This window comes from Coloeus monedula, assembly GCF_965178545.1.
Source record: "Coloeus monedula genome assembly, chromosome: 1".
NCBI lineage: Eukaryota > Metazoa > Chordata > Aves > Passeriformes > Corvidae > Coloeus > Coloeus monedula.
Window position 1 is genome coordinate 118,707,277 of NC_138781.1, and position 19,482 is coordinate 118,726,758.

General features: G+C 38.2%; 1 protein-coding gene across 2 annotated transcripts in view; it reads right to left on the bottom strand.

Moving 5' to 3' along the window:
- Nucleotides 1-19,482, bottom strand: part of ST18 (ST18 C2H2C-type zinc finger transcription factor) — a gene marked incomplete at both ends in the record, with an annotated part of 166,211 nt that overhangs the window by 20,635 nt on the left and 126,094 nt on the right. For both annotated transcript variants that reach the window (XM_082279424.1, XM_082279423.1), the window contains 5 exons: nucleotides 2,761-3,006; nucleotides 11,528-11,739; nucleotides 14,895-15,100; nucleotides 16,196-16,300; nucleotides 17,805-17,895. In XM_082279424.1, coding sequence (XP_082135550.1) covers nucleotides 2,761-3,006; nucleotides 11,528-11,739; nucleotides 14,895-15,100; nucleotides 16,196-16,300; nucleotides 17,805-17,895 — 860 coding nt within the window. The remainder of the gene's footprint in view (nucleotides 1-2,760; nucleotides 3,007-11,527; nucleotides 11,740-14,894; nucleotides 15,101-16,195; nucleotides 16,301-17,804; nucleotides 17,896-19,482) is intronic.

Genomic DNA, 19,482 nt, shown 5'->3' on the forward strand with positions numbered 1-19,482 from the left:
CAGGACTGAGTGAGATATATAGACTTTAAACTGGTGACTTCTTCATCATTGTCTTAGTTCCTTGAGAAACACTTGGTGCTATTCAAGCAGCATAAAATCTTCAGATGTGTAGAAGCTGCAAAAGCAGGACAGTGCAAAGGAAATGTAGGCAAAGGAATACTGAAACTCTGCCCTTCTAGAACCTCACACCATTACACATAGTGCAAAAAGGGTTATGTTTGTCTGAAACACAGAAGGTCAGAAATAAAAAACAAATACTTTTTGATACCCTGCACTTAAGACTGAGAGTAGAGCATCATGTCTTGGCTTGTGTCCTTCTCCAGCTATTTATCTTTAGAAGGAGAGCTAATCCTCTGGGAAAACACCTTTAGCACTTCTCTCTTTCTGGTATGTTGGGTGATGATCACCACAGCTAGTCAAGCCCAACTGTATGTATAATTTTTCCTTTTTTGTTTGAATGGATTTATAGTTAAATGCTATTAAAAATCTGAAGAATTTTAGACTAAAAGAAAAATCGGAACCAGCCCAAGTGGTCCAAGCACTACTATTTCCTGCAAAGAGCATGTGTGTATTCATGCATGCCCACTACAGAAAGAAAGCAAGCAATGATACCCCATTAATGTACAGATGGAAGTTTATATTGATTTCGGCAAAGACCAGAACATAATGGTAACATGAATAACAGATAATAGCATCTGGCACTTTTAACATTTTTAAGCCCTGAAATCTTTGGAGAACTGACAGTTGAACTAACTGACAGCTCTAGTTATTTCTCAGCGCTTTCCTTTTGGAGAGATTTTGAGCTTTTTCCAAATTCAGATTTTTTTTTTTTTAAGGGGGCATCTGGACAGGCTATTTTGCTGAGAGAGAGAGACACAATATTTTCTGGAAATTACCACCAAAATTAAGCAACTGTTGTGCATATGAACCAGATAACAATGAATTAGAAATAGATATAATCAGTCATTTTCTTTGCATAGGGATAACTGCCAGTCTTTGATTTTGAAAACAGAGCCTCTGGCCCTGACATCACTGGACATATCAAGGCTCCCTGGGATGGCAAAATCTCACAGCAGAGATCTGGGGCCAGATCCTCGATGAGGGATGAAATGCACAGTGTCAAAGCACCGAGTGCAAGGGGCACCAGCACCTGAGTGCATTGGACCATTATGTCCTGTTGGGTAGTTTAGTTGCCTCAAACTCCCTGTGCTGGAAAGGGACAGGGAAACATCCAGACACCCATCAGAGCCTTGTGAAAGTCAGGCAGGGATTGGGGGAGATGTGGAGGTGCTCCTGTCTTGGCTTTTTTGCTGAGCTGTGATGGCAGCAGGGAGGAGGAGTGACATGACAGGTCCCCTGACAGGTCTGTGGCACCTCTTGATCTCAGCAGCAAGGCAGTCCTCTCAAAGCTGGATATGCTTGCTCATCGTGCAGCATTAATGGGGAAGGGCCTGAGCCCTCAGCCTCATGTCAAACCCACTCCAAAACCCTGGTACACGAATTGTTCTGTCATTGGTGAGGTAAGGACCATCATTAGCCCCAAAGAGGAGACTGCAAAGGGTTCAAGACAAACCAGCCTCCAAGAAATGCAAGCTTTTTCGGTGGACACATTGCAACAGACTACCCAGTGTTGACAGTGTTTTTTCCTTACACAACTGAATTATCTTTTAATTCCAGGTGGTTTTTGAATTGGAGGCCTGGATCCTCTAACCCCAGTCATAAATAGCTTTACCCCATCTATGTCTTCTTGAAGTGTCAGATTTGATATTTGAAAAAAAAGTTAATTTCATAATAAATATAATGATCAAATTCTATTATTTGATATATAAAAACAAACAGGGAGTTAATTGTATAAAACTGTCCAACTGGGGCATCTTTTAGTCTGTTTCTGAAAGCTGTAACATAAGCTTTTATCTAATCAGCCTTTTAAAGATCTGTTGGTCCCTTCCTGATTTTAAGAAAAACGAAAGCAGTCCATATTCTGAAAGTCAGGCTCAAGAGAAAAAAATAAAATCAAAGTTGCTGGCAAAGTAGAAGAATAAGAAGGAAAGGCCATAGTAGACTATGCTGCCTTGTTGTCAAGAGCAGACATGAAAGAGCAAAACCGAAACAAAACCAGAATCAAGACAATTACTGAGTTGGAAGTGACACTCTAGAAGACTGGTTGCAGAAGTTGCAAGCTGGAGATCTAAGACTCACTGGTGGAAATTTCTTTCAGTATATAAAATAAAAAGTTTTCCAATGAAAGAATATTACAGGCAAGGTTTTAAGCATGTGTTTAAATGCTTACATAGCAAGTTATCTAGACGATATCTATTTTCTATCTGAAGAGATGGTATGGAAAAATTGCTTTTAGTTTCAGCATGAAAGAATTGTCTTAGTTTGATTTTATTTGTTGGGGTTATTTTTTGCTTTGTTTTTCTTTTTTTCCTGGTGATTGCTAGTCCATTTGGGTGTCTGTGTTACAGGACTGAGCCATTAGGAACAAAATTTAAAAAGCAGTCTCTAATGATGGATAACTTTGTTTCCCTTATCTTAGAGACTTACAGACATTAACAAGTAGGCTCTGAAAGCAAGATTTTTCAAAGTGAGTAATGGGTTTTTCTTATATCACATCCAAGAGACCATTAAAACCAGCTCAATGTTCACAAGCATCTACCTGTGGAAACTGATTCCCTTTAAACTGCACTAGGTGATCCCAAAGACTATTATATGGTCTCTCATGCAAGGGAAAAAGTCACTCAGAAACTGAAAAAATACCTCTTTTTCTTCTTCTTTCCTGCCATGGGTCTTGCTGTAGTTGATTGGTGTATCCCAGCCTTCCTGTTCACAAAGTGCCTGGTAGAAGGCTGCATTTACTAGGATGCTGCTTGCTTTGAAAGGAGAAGAGGAAGGAGTGGGAAGTGCTGTGCTGGAAGAAGTGAGAGGCATAACTTTGTCTTGGCTTCGATTCTTTTTCATGCTCAAATCCAGAGTGCCATTTTCATCCACTTCTATCTCAGCTCCCTGACATGCAACAGGAAATAGAGACACGTTTAGATATGGACATGGTAAGGCTGTAAAATAACCATGTGGTGCTTTTAAAGGATAAATATAAATGCACGCTTTTATTTAAATTTATCTGAATCTAAACCCAGCTTTTCGATTTATGTCAGTTAATGTCCAAGTCTTAGGCAGACTTAAGAGTAGCCTCAGTAATGGTATCCCTGCATCTCAGCTTAAACATAGTAAGTGGAATTTAAATAAGATGCCTCTAAACCATAACCTATACACCCTAAATCTAGTTTTATTTAAACAAAGTTTAGCTTTAAATCTTCTTGATCTTTTCACTCTTACAGAGAACTATGACCCCAATTCACAGTTAAAAGCATTAATGCATTGTTTAGGTCATCCCACAGCATTACTATCACATATCCTCCCTTCCCCCCACACCCTGGAAACATTATAACATCTGCATCATGGGGGAGGAGAAGGAGGGGGAAAGAAATACATCTAAAAGTAGCACAGTGGGAGAAATTTTCACTAGGGTTTTCTACATCACTTGGAATAACAAACTGCCCTTATCATAAGTTGACTAGGCCACTAAGGCACAAGTCTGCACTGACACCACTAGACTGAGAGCTACAGAAGGATCTTGAGGAGGTTCTCCCTGATGCAGACATTCTGCCTGAGTTAACAAAGCCTTTTCTTCCTGGGAATAACAGCAAAGAGCAGCCTCTAATTGCAGAGGTGTGTGCAGACTGGGGAGAGACTCAACCTCTCCTTCCAGTCTGGGAGAAGCTCTCCTGCTCACAAAAAGTGGCAAATGCTGCTTGGCTGTACAGGAACAAAGGAAGGAAACTTTACTGTGTTGTCTTATGCTGTTTGATCACAGAAAAAGAGGACAAACTCCTCTTCTTGCAATGATAAAAAGCTGATGAAAGTACAACTTATTAGTGTAAGCAACAACTTCTCCCTCGTGCTCGATATGCTACGCTGAATATTGACATATTTTCTGTATAGGCATGAATCAAAGACTAATCCTTGCAATTGCCAACATTTACTGAAGTCAAGTAGGGGGAAGAGATGAAAGGTGGCTTCTAGAGGACTATTCAGTAGTTGCCCTGAGTAAAGTGGAGAATATTCAAAGACTATGGAGATAAATAGCAATGTCAGAGATCTACACCAAGAATACTGTAATTAACACTGCTCATTGTCTTCCTGTTATTTTCATCACTTTTATTTTTAATTTGCATCACCACAAAGACTGGATAACACTTGGGAATTTGGGGTAGATGTGTTTGGTGTTGTGTAACTGTAGGAAACAGTTGTATAAAACAAGATTTCCTACCTTGAGTAATATAATAGGAAACTCACAGTGTAAGTGAATCACCTAGATGTTGTGTTGTAAACAGAAAAGAGATGGGTATGTCCAGTGGGCAAGTTTTTCTGTCTTTCTTAGACCTCTTCCTCAGGAAGACACTGGCAGAATGAGCCCCTTTGTCTTTCTTCCCATTAAATATTGCTGGAGTTGGATGGTTAGTCACCCATTTAATTGTTAATGATAGGGCAATGAAACTTATCCTCTTTGGAGGATCTTAAGAAGAGTTGTGGTGAAACAGGGAGTTCTTCCCCTGTGCTGAAAGTGTGGCATGGCCATCCTGGTTGGACTGAGCTTCCTTCATGCAGCCTTGTCTTCTACCACTGCCAGTGATGTCTCATTTAAAGGTAAAATGTGATTCATTAAATCTTCTGAATAAGAAGGAAAATATTGGTAGAAGATGACAATTTAGGGCCTGACAACCTCTCTTCACTCAGCCAGCATAGTTCCCTTTTGCATCCATGAGCCTAACACAGATGCCCACCTAGACTGAAGCACCACCAAGCCATCTGCTTGTCTCTGGTTCAGAAACTCAGGCACCTCTTATGTTTGCTTCTCCCACATAGCTAAGTTCACATTTTCAATCATACAGCTTAAAAGAGAGAGATGTTTTATTATATTTATGGGAAGTAAATACACTTCTAATATGTTCATACTAAGACGCTTTGGTTATATCTTTCTGCCCCTTTTTAGTAAATAGTTTAATCTCCTGTGATAGTTTTAAGCCCTGAATTTGACAGTGCAGCTTATCCTGGATAATAACTTAGTAACCACAGCATCTTATGCCATCTGTATAATATCAAATACATTTTTATACCAACATTAATAAACCTTAGTTAGAAAAATCCAAGATATTAACTATATCAGTGCCAAGCACACACTCCAGGATCTGACAATATAACTCTGCCATGATCGCCCCAGTGTTTTTTGGCTTCATAGTTGATATGTAACTATAGCAATGAAACAGAGCTACAGTAATCAAGTTTAATGACCAATGTAAAGTAAAATGCTAAACATTGTAGTTGCTGACATTTTTCATAATAAAAAAACTTGGGTTAAGTCTGCACAACCAACATTCACATAAAATTCCAGACCTCTGTGACAGATGGCTTAGGAAAGGAAGCCATGTGACTGGGCTGCGGTAGTTTTATAGTGCAAAACCCATAAATAGTGCAGATTCTCTGTCACTGACAAAATATCAACTACTCAGAAGGCAACAGCAACCACAAAAAGGACCAAAAACAATCAAGGTCCCCTTCTCAATGCAACTTGACATAGAATAATATCAGAAAATCATTTTCTCTGAGAAAGAGATAGCAGTAGCCTCCACAAGGAGCTCTGAATAATAAGCAGAAAATTAACCAACACAAATATTTAAAGCTTTCTCAACACTTGCCTGAAATCATGTAGAAGTTGGGTTGTCCAACACGTACCTAATTCTGATCAGGGAAGGCTGGGTTGTGTGTTTGTGAAGTAGCATGCAGATGGGGTTTAAGTGAGCTCACAGATGCACACAACAATTAAATAAAGTCATGGAGAAAAATATCCCCCTTTACTCATTGCAGGATGGATCCCACGTTTACAGCATGGCTTTTTATTCAGAATGGTATAAAAGAGGTATTGCTTTGGTGCCTTTCTAGCAAACTCCAAATGGCAGAGCGAAAAGAGGGAAGTCAGAGTTATTGCTCCAGTTTGCATTCCTACTCTGATCCCACCCTCCTCTCAATATGTCTCCTTTGCTTGCTTTACCGCATTTATTTTTACATTAATTATAAAATGGAACTAAAAAGGCAAAAATGGCAAATGGGAAAAAATGCTAGAGTAGTGCTCTGACATGCTGACAGAAAATGGCACTTACTACGCTTAGCTCAGGCTTGTAAAGGCTGCGTTCTCCTCATTGAAGGCAAGATCTTATTACTGTTGACTCTAGTGCATGTGTGAACAGGCCTATATTTATCCATTTATCATGACATATTTAAAATATAGCCACCAAAACAATGTAAACTGTTCAGATTATTCCTTAAAACTGTAAACAAAACAAAGATGCAAATGTATCTTTTTATTTCCTAACTTATATTTGTTTTAAGCTGTGTAAATCTTTGCAGCCTGATTTTGATCTTACTCACATTTACATTTACACTGGTGTAAACCAGGAAAATATCCACTGAAGCAATGAAGAAAAATCAATGAGCATGAGAGGATACACACAGCAATTAAATTCAAGTTGCTTCTTACCTACTACCTCATCAGTGACAGTCTAATCCCCCCCCTCCATGTTTTACAAGCAGCTGGAAAAGGATTCCAGAATAAAAAATGAAAGAAAAGTGATAGGATCACATTTTCTTTATGCCAGTAGCTATTCAGTGAAAAGACAAGGTACAAATAGTACTTTATTACCAAAAATGAAGACTAATATAAATACATAAACCAAAAAAAGCTGGTCTGTATAGTCTCCAACTGTGTTGTACCATAAAGTCAATCTTTTTCAACCCCCTTTATCTTATGACATAAATATTCGGGAATATTTTCTAGTACTTAATTAGGTCTTGTCCTTAGAATTGAATTACAACAGCTAGGACAATAAAGGATGTTAGCTTTTTGTGCCAAATTTCTCCTGCATTTTTTCATATGCTTTTGGTCCATCTGATCCCTCACAATATTTAATACTCTCCAGTGTGTCTCCAGTAATGATTACAAGTTAAGCTTTATCCCAGCTGGATCAGAAACAGTAAATTATTGTGTCTGCATGGATCCTATTTCAAACCTGTGACATCAGGGAGATTGTGTCATGACATATAAGGGAATTCATGTATTCCTTGGTTGGCATCAGCCATGGAACTTAAGGCTAAGCAAGTCCAAAGAAACAACATGATCAATGATTTTGCATTCCCCGTAGCAGTTCAGTCTGGTTTGGAAAGCTCAAAAGAGCTCAGAAGTTCTGGTACTGGGAGTAAATGAGACTCATATCTTGCCGTGTGTATGAAAAATATTCTTAAAGCAAGTCCATCCAAAAGAGTACAATCTTTTCTATTCCTAGCCAACAAAAACACAGGCACCTCATCCTCCATTCTTCACACTTGGATTTAAACAATTGAGTACTTCTGCAGAAAATTAAAATATTAATTTGGATCAAAATGAGAAAACTTGTAACAGCCCAACATCATCTGAAACAAAAATGGAGTCACAATTTAAGCCCAGAGCTGTTCATAAATTAAAAAAAGCTAGCCAAGAAGGTACTCAGAGAGCAATATGCACAGCAGTATTATAGGATGGTACCTAGTGATACGCTTGGATGATTTTTCATCCTGTATTTAGGCTTTAAGGTATTTGTAGTAAAGTACTGCCTGACAAACATGTTGAGCACTAACTACATTTTTTAAACAATAGATGTAATTTTCACCATCATCAATATCCAAGAACGGAGAGATGACATAGTTTTGTTCAAAACCAGAATTTGAACTTTAAACATTTTTATCAAGTGTGATTTTTTTTGTTTGGTTTTTTGTTTTCTTTCAAGGCATAGTGTGCATATGCCATTTTGTCTAAACAGGTGGGAAAAACACCAAAACATTCAACAAAATGTTTGGCAAGCAGTAGTGATGAGGATACAGATAAACTATTGCTTGCAGCTACCTCACTGAGACGTGTGTGGTGAGGGCTGTAAACAGGGGAGATCCCTGGAAGTTATGATGATGTGGATTCTTACACAGATAGAAACTGCAGGCTAAGCCTCCTAGGGGAACCCTTCTGGTGACTTCAATGGGAGCTGAATGGAGCTGCATAAACTGTAAATCAAATTCAAACAGGAGACTGGCTTGGGGTACTGACTGCATGAGAATTGGCTGGTTGGGATTATATTCAAGGGAAGATTTTACTGCAGTCCCAGGCTGAATGGCTCAGATGGTACAACATTAATGTGGTATTAATTATTTTTGAAAACTATATCATCAAAGTATGTGATGATCTTAGTATTTTGTATGCAACTGATAGATAATTCATAGAGAAGGTTTAAGATTCATTTGACTGCTCATTTAAAATAAATTTATTCTTTTAATGGCTTAACTTTTAAATTAACATTTTTAAACCTGGGATTTTTGTCAGACCTTGTGCAGTAGGTCTCTTTGGAAGTTTTTCTTACCAGTGGTACTGTTAATGTATAATATGACTTCTCTATCCTTGCTGCACTTGTCTTTCTCTTTTGTTGTCTTGGACTCTCCCTTTTGAACTGATATGCAGAGAATGAGAGATACATATTTGAATGTCCATTAAATTATTGAAATTTGGAACTATTTTATAAAATACGTTTACTTTTTCATTTAAGTGTTATCTGTATATACAGGGAAGTGGTGAATATTCAGGGTAAACCATCCAACTCTTCCTAAGAGAGGGAAAATGCTTTGGGGGGCAAGAAATAAAATTTAAAAGGCAGAAAGAAAAAAAAATGCTTGGGAACACAGTTGTGCTAAAAAGCATTTTGTTGTTTTCCCCACTTGTTTAAGCAAGGCAACATATGCATGCCTTGAGCAAATACATGAAAATGCCACTTACTTGAAATGTTTGAACTTTAAGTTCTGCCTTTAAAACTTGGAAGCACAATATTTTTACATCTCTGACAAGTGTACTACTGGCAAAGTATTTCCAGCAAGCCTAGGAAGTCCTCTGCAGTCTCACATATCCTTACTCTATCACCACACAGTCTCCCATCTGTAAAGAACCAAGGCTTGAATTGCCGGGAGGCTACCTGATGCTCAGGGAAGAGCAAACACCTTTACCTGTCAGGAGCTTTGATCTGCTAAAGTATGGACCAGGCTAATTAGGTTTTCTTAGAAAAAGGAACAAAAGGATGTGTCAAGGGGCAGGGCTGAGATGCTTGATAATGTGGGGCTCTGAATACAGCCACTCCACACAGGTATTTTCAAACCTGTTGAATGTGTGTGCTGCTGAGTAGAAAAAGGAAATCATTAACTCTGTAGTAATCTATCGCATTATTTGAGTTCAAATACAGATAAAGCCTCAAGAGGGCAATTTTTATAATCTAAAACTTTGTAAGATATTCTAGCAATTAAGCATTAAATTTGTTACCACGACCAGCCACAGAACAAATCAGAAAAACTGATAAATAGTTAGTAGTCTCTTTTAAATTAGCCTTATTTTATTGTTTCATATTTTAAAATTAGAAAGAATTGAAGAGAGTCTGGCAACTTAATTCCACAATTTTTTTGGTTTGAATCCTGTATGATCAAAGTAATAAATATCCAAAACCAAATAAAAATATGTTTTGTGTACTTTTGGACACCAAATCTGTTTGGGGCTTACTTGTCTGTGTTCTGGCCAGAAGCTAATTCTGATTCTTCTGTCAGATGTTTTGTATCAGTATGCCCTCCAGAAAGTCTGGCAGAAGTGGAGGCAGGCAGATAGCAAGGTAGGCAGGTGATTTTCTTTTAGGCTGGATTCCTGGCTGTGAAAAAGGAGTAAGCTATGTGCCCCAAGTGCCCCTCTGTACCATTACTATTCAGTTCACTTCCATTCAATCCTTCCCCATGATTTGGCAACTGTGAAGCAGGTACACAGGAGAAAATCTTTGGGTTATGTCTGGTCCCTTTACTGCTCTTCTCTGGCAACAAAGGTCTATTGCTGAGGTCAGCCAAAGGCTGCTGCTGCAATTTAATCCAATCATTGGCATCGGTTTCCATTTCCCTACTAGAAGAAGTCTTTGTTCAAGACTGATGGAAGGAGGTTTTTTGCAGCAGATATCAAGGATTGATCTGTCATTAGGAAAGGTTCTATGAGCAATCTTTGGAACATATAATGTCTGAGTTACAGGGAATGCATGTGGACATACTCTAAAATGTTTACCCTGTATCATTTCCCAACATTGATTTTAATGTCCAAAACTTCCCACAGGAGTAGAAAGCAAAAGCAGCAAAGTAGGGGATACCACTCTGCAAAGGCACAAGGCTCAGAATATCTAACAAGGTGTTATGCTGGTGGCAAAATTAATGGTTCCACTCAAAAAATAATAGCTAACCTCCTAGCAATGGTGAATGAACACTCAACCAAAATGTAGATCAACAGCTGTGGAAGCCACCTCTAGCCAGACAGAGCCTTGTGAGGTTCAGATAAGGGAGAGATAAGGTAGAGTGACACTGACTTGCAGAAAAAATAGTCATCTGTCTTTTGGGGCAAACATCACGAGTCAGAGTCCCACAGCAGAAGCACACCTGCTATGCTGTGTTTTGACAAACACACCTCTTTTCTCTCCCCAGTGATTTCTCCTCAGGTTCTTGTAATGACTCCCTCTCATCTACAGAGAGCTTTCAAAAGTTTCATTGCAGTGGAACATGTGTGACTTTAATGCAAATAATAAACAGTGCTCCCACACCATTGTCATCAGAAGAAAATCTTGTCTATTTTCATCAGAATTATAATACTATGTAATGGCACAGAAAATAAGGCTCATAGCTCACACAGCACCATTTGTAACTCATAAAGATCTGTGAGGAAACGCAGAGCAGAAACCAAAACACGAAAGCCACACAAACATCTACAAAATTAGGCAGCTTTCCATTATGACAGACTTGCCCAAATTATCTATCTGCAAACGCAGTGGGCCTGATTCTCTACTCATGCCAGCAGAAAGGGGAATTTTACCAAAGTCAGTTGTTATTCCCCCCCCCTCCACCTTGCCGAACTGTTAGGAGCTCCAAACACAACAGACTCCATAGGTAGTTCTGTTCCATTGCTAGCAAAATATCACCTTGATTAATCATACTATTTTTATTTTTTTTTTTTTAATCAGTCTCCAAAATGATCCCTAATGACAGGTTTCAGAGGGGGAAAAATTCCCTCTTAAAACAGATCTTACTCATTATCCACCACAGATTGTTGCTGGATTTCAAATAACCTTTATCTTTTTTCCTCCCAGAAAACTCCCCCCTTGTAATTAGAGCTCAATTATGAAAAGAATTAACAACATAATTCCTACTATTTATTTAGTTTTATCAGAACTGGTCACTACATTACTGTTTCCTTTCTCTGCCTCTCTTCAAAAGAGCATGCAAACAGAAGCCTTCTTTTGGGGGATTTAATGCAGTCACTAACATGAAAGACAGTTTATTCGCACAGTTCAGTAGCTAGCACACCCTCCAGGTTCTTGGACTACCCTACCTTGGCAGACAGACTCTGTGGTTTGTTGGAGAGGATCTCTGCTGCTTCCCTGCAGCGGGTGGAAAGGTTCAGGATAGCAGCAGCTGCTGCTATGTGGGTGTCTTCACTACATTGACCGTAGCTATAAGAGTTGGCATGGCAAGGGCTCTGTGTGTGGGCGCTAGCACTAGGCAGTCGATTAGAAAATTTCACTGGATTTGAAAAATGCTTTGCTGTTGAAGAGAGATTTGATTAGCAATTGCATGTATGAAATTTTTCCCATTAAATAGTTTTGCTTCTCAGACTACAATTTCATACATAAAAAATATTCAAAGATTACATTTAAAACAATCCATTTCCTATTGCCAGTAAGGGCTTACAGTAAAAATGGCTTCAGAAACACAATAATTTAATTTTTCCTTGAGAAATACACATCTGTCAACAAACCTTCTGAGATTTTTACTCATCTTTTACTTATCCTTAACCCAGGCATTGAAAGCAATGATGTCCAAGGAAAGACTGAACACGCATTAATGTGTTACCCATCGTGGTTTGACCACTCCAGTGGGCAAATGCAATCATAAATGTATTCTTATAAAGGCTTCCTCTTGGAGCTCTGTTGTGCAAAAAACCAACAGTGACTTGTCCAGTCTTAGCTAAAACAGCACTGCTTACCCTACTTAGATAAATAAGTCTGTTATTTAAATAGCTTTGCTTATGTGACTAAGGAGCACAAAACCAGGCTCTTGAATGAAGCAGAGCAAACAGATAAAGACATTACCTGTAAGGAACATTCAGTACTGATTTTGTGGAAATATTTAGAAATTTAAGTCTATCCTTTAGTCAATTAAAAAAAAAATGGCAATGAACATTCATATGATCTTGGTTTACAGTCTTTTTTTTGGCTATATTTGGAATAATACACAGATTTATTAGGCACAGTAAGGTCAGTTGAGAATGAAATACAAACAGGTGAACAGAAAAGCACTTTCACAGACAAAAGCGGTGTTTGTGGTTCTTTGTTTTCTTCTTCATCAGCAGCATTTATTCTAAAGCTGTTAGAGAGAACTCTGCTCTCTCTTCTGGATTTTGGAGCTTGAGATGGGATAAAGTGTTGCAGGGAGAAGACAACACCATGATTTCAGCTCTAAGGAAGCAATAATCACTTCTTTTGTCTGCAGCCCTCACAGTGTCCTACAAAGATAAACTAAGCAAAATCCAATTTCTCAGCCTACACCCAGATACATCAAGAACATTTCTGTGTACGGCCATCTGCTCGCTCCCTAAAGATCTGAGCCCCAAGGCTCTGGATCCCTTTGGATGTAGGGCTTTGGCTGAGTGCTTTTTAATGCTAAGAGCTACACAAGGCATAGGAGGACTCATCTTCCCTGAAACTTGGGATGCTCTAAAAGAAATGCTTGTTTATGTGCTTTGACTGGAGCTGAATGTTACATTCCATTTCTCTAAACACTGGAGGCATCTGAGTAGAGCGATACATGAAAGCCTCATGATTCAGTCCTCCCTTTCTCTAGTGAAAATTAAAAGGGATTTATCTACCCTGCTGTAATACTGTAGCACAAACAAGACAGTCTACATTTTATCAGTTACTACAATGAAATTTAAATTGTGTTTAAAGACCAGAAAGTGCATTTTTCATTGCCTATCCTAAAAGATAAAAAAACAACCAACAAACCAACAAAAAACCCCCAGGCTGTAAAGGGTGTATATATTTTGCTAACAAAACAAGTTTGCAAGCGCAGAATCGACAGAGGGCTAATGATGGGCTTTTGGCTGGCTATATATTTACATAGGACTCTGAACCCATCACTACATCATCAGCTTCTTATTGCCAACTTTTGTACACCTGAATAGTTAAATCACTCACCAGCTCTTTTACTTTCACCTTCCATTAAAATAATAGCTGCACATTGCAATCTTTGCAAGAACAACAGGCTGTAAACTTCAGCTCTGATATACTTCATACATAAATTGCATATATGTGTATTTGCATTTGTATAAAAACATTTCAATCATTTTTTCCTTGAAATGAACCTGTGAAATAGACATACATCTGTGCAAAGAGACAGTTAATAGGGAATACTCAATTTTAGAAACAAAATTGGAAAATCTGCCACCCAAGAAGGCAGCAATGCATATATTTGCTTTCATTTAAGCAAGCCTATTTTCTAGGTCAGATAAATATCTACTTTTCATTTGCAATTTTAAATAGAGTATTTTATATATATACACAAAAGACAGATACCTACAAACATATATGTGTGTTTTTGTGTACTCAGATGCATACACAAATAAATATAAAAACATACAAATTTTATAAATATATAAAATATATATAATATTTTACAATATTAGAGGTATATTAGACTATAATTAACTTCTGTGTGAATTTATTCGTTAACAAAATTTTCTGCTTTTCTGTTCACCTTACTATGAATGTTCTTCTTTGTTGGGGTAAGTGGGACAAAATTTGTTTTCCTATTTTGTTGTCCTTGACTAATCTTTTTGTCATTAACAAAACAAAAGCTAACTTAAGAATCTTTTATCACATTGTTCTGGAGCTATTTTCTTCTGAACCCAATTTCGGTGCAATGAAACATTTCTTTTCCATTTCCCTCATGACAACAGAATTATTTGTCTCTTTAAACTAAAGAACATTCTATAATGATCAATACAACAGCAGACGTTTCCCATGCAGATTCTGAAGAGCATCTGCAATAAACCATCACTGTCCGCACTGTGGTATCTCATTTGTACAGAGTAGTACCTCAGCAAATCTGTAAATGATGCAAGCAGAGGACTCTTGATAACAATTCAATGCATTGGTTATGTCTGCACCATAAATATGATTTAGTACAGAAACGTGAGGTACCAAAACAAATTCAGTCCAGGCCTGGACTTAATGTAGCTGAGGCACATGCTCATCTAGGACGAATAATACCTGTATAGATTCACCTAAATAGTACCTGAAGTACCTTTGAAACCTAACTTGGGTTTCTTTGTACTACAATTCATTACATCTTGTGCAAGCACATTTCATGGAACTCCTCATCTATTCCATAAAGACATCGCAATTTTATAAAGGAAGAAGGTAACAGGTAAAATATAAAGCATTCCTTTTTACTCCTCTTTTCCACTGATGACTGCTTTCAAAGGAAGCATCAAAAAAGTAAACTTTGTAGTAATGATATTTAGATTCTATATTTTGCAAATTAGTGATCCTATTTAACATTCTAGACACAAGTGATTAAACATGGTTTCTACAGACCTTTCTAGAATTCTAGAAGTTTGAAAGCAGAACAAGCAAAAAGGAAAAAAAGTCATCGACTTTTTGCCCCTTTATCAATAGAAAATTGGATTTTGAGCTTACATTCAAGAAACTGAGGTGTTTTTCGACCTTGTGACACAGGTGCTGTTGTGCGTTTGCCAAAGACTTGTGCATCAAAACTGGCATAATCAAATGGAACTTTCCCAAGCTTCTCCTGTTCTTTCACCAGGGTGCCTCTGGAGGAGGTGACTGGCTGTGAAGTTCTGTAACTGTACTGAGATACCTCAGGCTGCTTTGATAAATTTGTCCTGCAGAGGGGAGGAAAAGAATGAAGGAGAAAGACAATAATGTCTTTAAATAACCTTGTCTTAAAAATAGGATATGGTTGAATCTCATAATCTAAAAATGTGCTATTATCACATGAAACTTACTGGTGGGTGTATACAAGAAATAAACATGGTGGCTGACTAGTAGTCAAAAAGTACTTTGACTACTTCACAAACTAAAAGATGAGGACATTAAAAAATGTAGCATTCTTTAGCTGTAGTTTGGTCTTTTTACAAGGAAGTTACTGACTTACTGCTAGATTACCACTGTAGCATGGTGCTTCCTTTCATTCTAAAAAATTGCCTGGATTTTTTTCTAGCTTTTAGTTTTTTGGATCAGTATTGTTCTCACTTTACTGTGGAGTATGATATAAATATAATATAAGATGATCTGAAATAATTGCTTGTGCTATTTGGGAGGAACAAATGATGTATGGTGTGTTATTCCATTTAGTTAATGTTCAGTAACTACTTGTCTTTAGTAATTTCCTAAGGACTTTTCATATGTAGAGTTAAGGCACGTGCAGTTGGCAGACACATGGACATAATATTCTGTAATGGCTCTGAAGGAACCATTAGAGCTGATCATGTCAATAATCCACAAATTAAAGTGTCCCCAAATAGACCTGAATATAATAGGTTGCAATGGTCATGGTGCCAATGATGTGCAAATTATGCATGTCTGTAGGGTCCATATAACTCAAACAAAATACAATTGCAATGAAAAGTGTTTCTCTTTTTTGATGTCGTATAAAAAAAAATTAAAGTAATTAAACCAATAAACTAAGAATTAAGAAATTCTATGAATTGTTCTGATCAGGTTACTTGTGTGGAAGTAAGATTTAGTAGGATATATTTGACTGCTTATCCAAAGATACATCTTTTGTCTTTAATGTCAGCCACATGCACAGGAACCAACAGAAAGATTATTGTTTATTTTGAGAGTCAGATGTCTTTGCAGAGGTTTATCTTGGAAAACTGGGTTACCACTGAAACCTAAATGTGTAAGATCTGGGGACCAATCCACAGAGTTTGTGCATCATTACTTTGGAGAGACTGGTTTGTGAGGACTCCTACCTGTGAGTCTGATCATGGCACTGCCCAGCTTTTGGAGACTCGAGCTGGTTCTTTTCCTGGGACATTGCCAACTTTTCAGCTGCAGCAATTGGACAACCAGAAAGGCTGTAGAAAAGCAAAAGTGAAGAACAGAAAAAAACATTGAAATTAATTCTTGAATAAAGGAGATGTGTGCTGTTTTTCTGTGGAAACCAGTGGCTTTGAACTTCTCTGATGGTCTGCACATCTATGGAAACTGCTGCCATTTTAGCCCAGATTCATGTGTTTTTCAATCCTTAATGCAAAACTGTGAAATCTGCATGTATTTAAGGTGATATATCTGGAAACTGAATCATGTAGGAGTTTTCCACAGTTTAGCTTTGATGTTTTGTGTCTGGCAAGTCACTAGTAAATTTTTTGACAAATGTCATTTACTTTATCAGCCAAACCATGCATATAAGCCTCCTGCTGATTTAAAGGGAAGTGAATTTGGGAAAAAACCCCAGAGATATATGAGGGGCTGTTACCAAAGAACACATTCTGTCATTTCAAGTTGTGCTAGCTTATATTTTCCTGTTTGTTTCATTAGATTAGAACGTTTTCTTATCCTATTCATGGATTGCTCATGATACAGCCAATGTGCCTCAAAGATGACTGGGGATTTAAAACAGGAAACACAAAGAAAAAATATCTGCTTGTGCCATATATATTCTTGTAGACAAGACTGTCATATGTCTGATAAAGACTTACTATCTTTATTATTAAAACACAGTATGATAAACCTTAATTTTGGTGCACTCATGCGATAACAAATCAAGCAATAAACAAAAAAACCCAAAATCTCACAAATATTCAGATCAATGAAGAAAGTAGTTTTTGAAATTCTTATGTCCCAAGTTTGTTTGTAAGATTGACATTATCTTTCCCAAGAAGCTTTATGATGGAATATACTGCTTCCAGCAGAAAGCAGTACTGACAAGAGCTGTGCTGACAGCAATGCCTTGCTGGAGACAGAGTGTGTTGACTCTCTGCCTCACCTGCAGTCCAGCTATGATTCCCCAGCTGCCTGTCTGGAAGGCTTTTCTCAATTATACTTTCTCCCTGCAGGCATCGAGTTAAACAGACAGGAGTGTTCCAGGCAGGAAGATGGCATTCCTGAGGGTAGTAAGTGGAGCTTTTAAACAGATTTTCAAATAGTCCACTTAAAATTATCTGTTTTGCTAAAAGGGAATGTGCCTTGATTGGAAGTTCCTGTCAAGGACTAACATGTAGTGGTGCAGTAAGAATGGGTTTTGGTTTCCACTGGGTTTTCCAGTTGTAGCAATAATAATGCATTTTTTCATTCCTTCCCCTTGTACATGATGATTTTACAATGTGAGGACCATGATGAAATTGTAGCTTTAAATCTCATCTATGAAAATACTAGTGGAATTTGCCATCCTCAATCCAGCAGCCATTTTTTATATAACAGAATTCAACACAATTATTTGGTTATAAATAATACAGGCTGCCCTTGCAGTTCATAGACACTCTTCAGTGTAGTACATAGCACCTAATTCCAAGATGTGCCTATCAATTTACTCACGAGTACATGTAAGGTTTTAAGTGGACAGGAATTTTTCTGATCTACCTTCGGTGCGTGTTGCGATTGCTGTTGACATGTCCTCTTCCAGTGCATCCAGGGGTGGGGCACTTTAAAACATTTTCATGCATGGCAAGAACTAAACAGAAATAAAAAAACTGTGGGTAATAAGTGTATCAATTAAAAACACACATCTTGAAAAAAATAAACCTTTGAATTCAGATTCTTAATTCTTTCTCATTTTTATCACAGAAGAAGAGGTCAACACAGGGACCATGGTGCCTCCAGCATAAACCAGCTTATTTCTATATTACTGTGATGTGGCTTCCCACATGTACAAAATTGTTTCTAGGGACTTTAAGAGAACATAAGTGGAAGTCAGCAAAGATGTTAAATCATGAAGCCCTTTATACATCACTAACACTGGAAAAGGTAGTTGATAGAGGAGCCCTGGGCCGCACAGTCCATGTTCTGTGGAGCTGCAGTCCTTGTCTGTCCCAGGGAAGGAAAGCTCTCAAGCACAGGAAGGCTGTTTTGTCAGATGTTTTGAGTATGTCCCTTTGAACTGTTACACCTTCTGGTCATTTGAGCTGTGCTGAAACTCCCTTGGGCCAATCGGTCATGGTTCCAAGCAGCAGCTTACACTCTTGGTAGTGATTACCACCTCTTGCCTGTACATTTCCCATGCCCTTGGATGTGGATCACCTTTGCTAAGACTGACAGGTACGTCCATGTTAAACAATATGCATCTTTGGGGCACAGTGTTTCACAAAAGCTGACTGTTCAGTCCACGGCTTTGTTCTGCAAGGAACCAAATTCTCTGGGGTTTTTTTTTCCCCATCAGGACAGAGCACATCTAATTGGAAGTGTGATAATTAACAAGGACTTGTTAATTTTAACTTTTTAGGAAGTTAATGTTGCTAAGGCCTTCCAAATGCAGCCTGCTTAACTCAGCAGATGTTTCCATAAATACAGTTTAGTACCAGATTTAAAAAAAGGGATAGCTACACTTAGGAAGAGGATTTTGGTAAAGTGCAAATATCCTTTTAATTTGTTGTTATGCATACCACCACAAAGAACAATCTGACTAACTAGGTTGTTTAAGCGGATAGTTTCACATTAAGTTTTGGCTTATTATACAGCATTTCATTGCATCATGTTGCAGGATTACATACACAAAAAGCCAAAGTAATCAGAGCAGCACAGTTCGAAATAAGCAGGGAAATTCAGGCTAGACTGGTCTTAAAAGGGTTAGTGTGATACTGTCGCAAGAGAGGGACCTGCTGTGGACCAGCACTGGGATGTACTGATGGAAATAACCTTTTTGAGCTCAGCAGCAAGGGGGACACTGGAAACATCTCGGCATAAGCATGCCCAGGCCTCTCAGCTGTTGGCAATCAATACCAGCAGCCTCCATGTGCGATTGCGGCAAATGAGGCCATGGCTCCAAAACAAGCAGCTGATGTCTGTGCCTCAGCAAAGGTGTGAGCAAGCAACGTCTTGAAGATTCATGGGACTACAGCATGCAGGTCTGCTGGCAGTGTGGGGACAGGTTGTCTGATCTTGTTCTTCCCAGGCTACCTGAGGATGCTGCTGCTGTTTGTAATGATGCTGCCGAGGAGCACTTGAGCTGCACAAGTGTGGGAAGTAGGACTGTGACTATGAGCTGGAGGGCAAAGAAGGTGTGATGGCTTCTTTCCCAGTCTCATTCTGCAATCTCACGCAG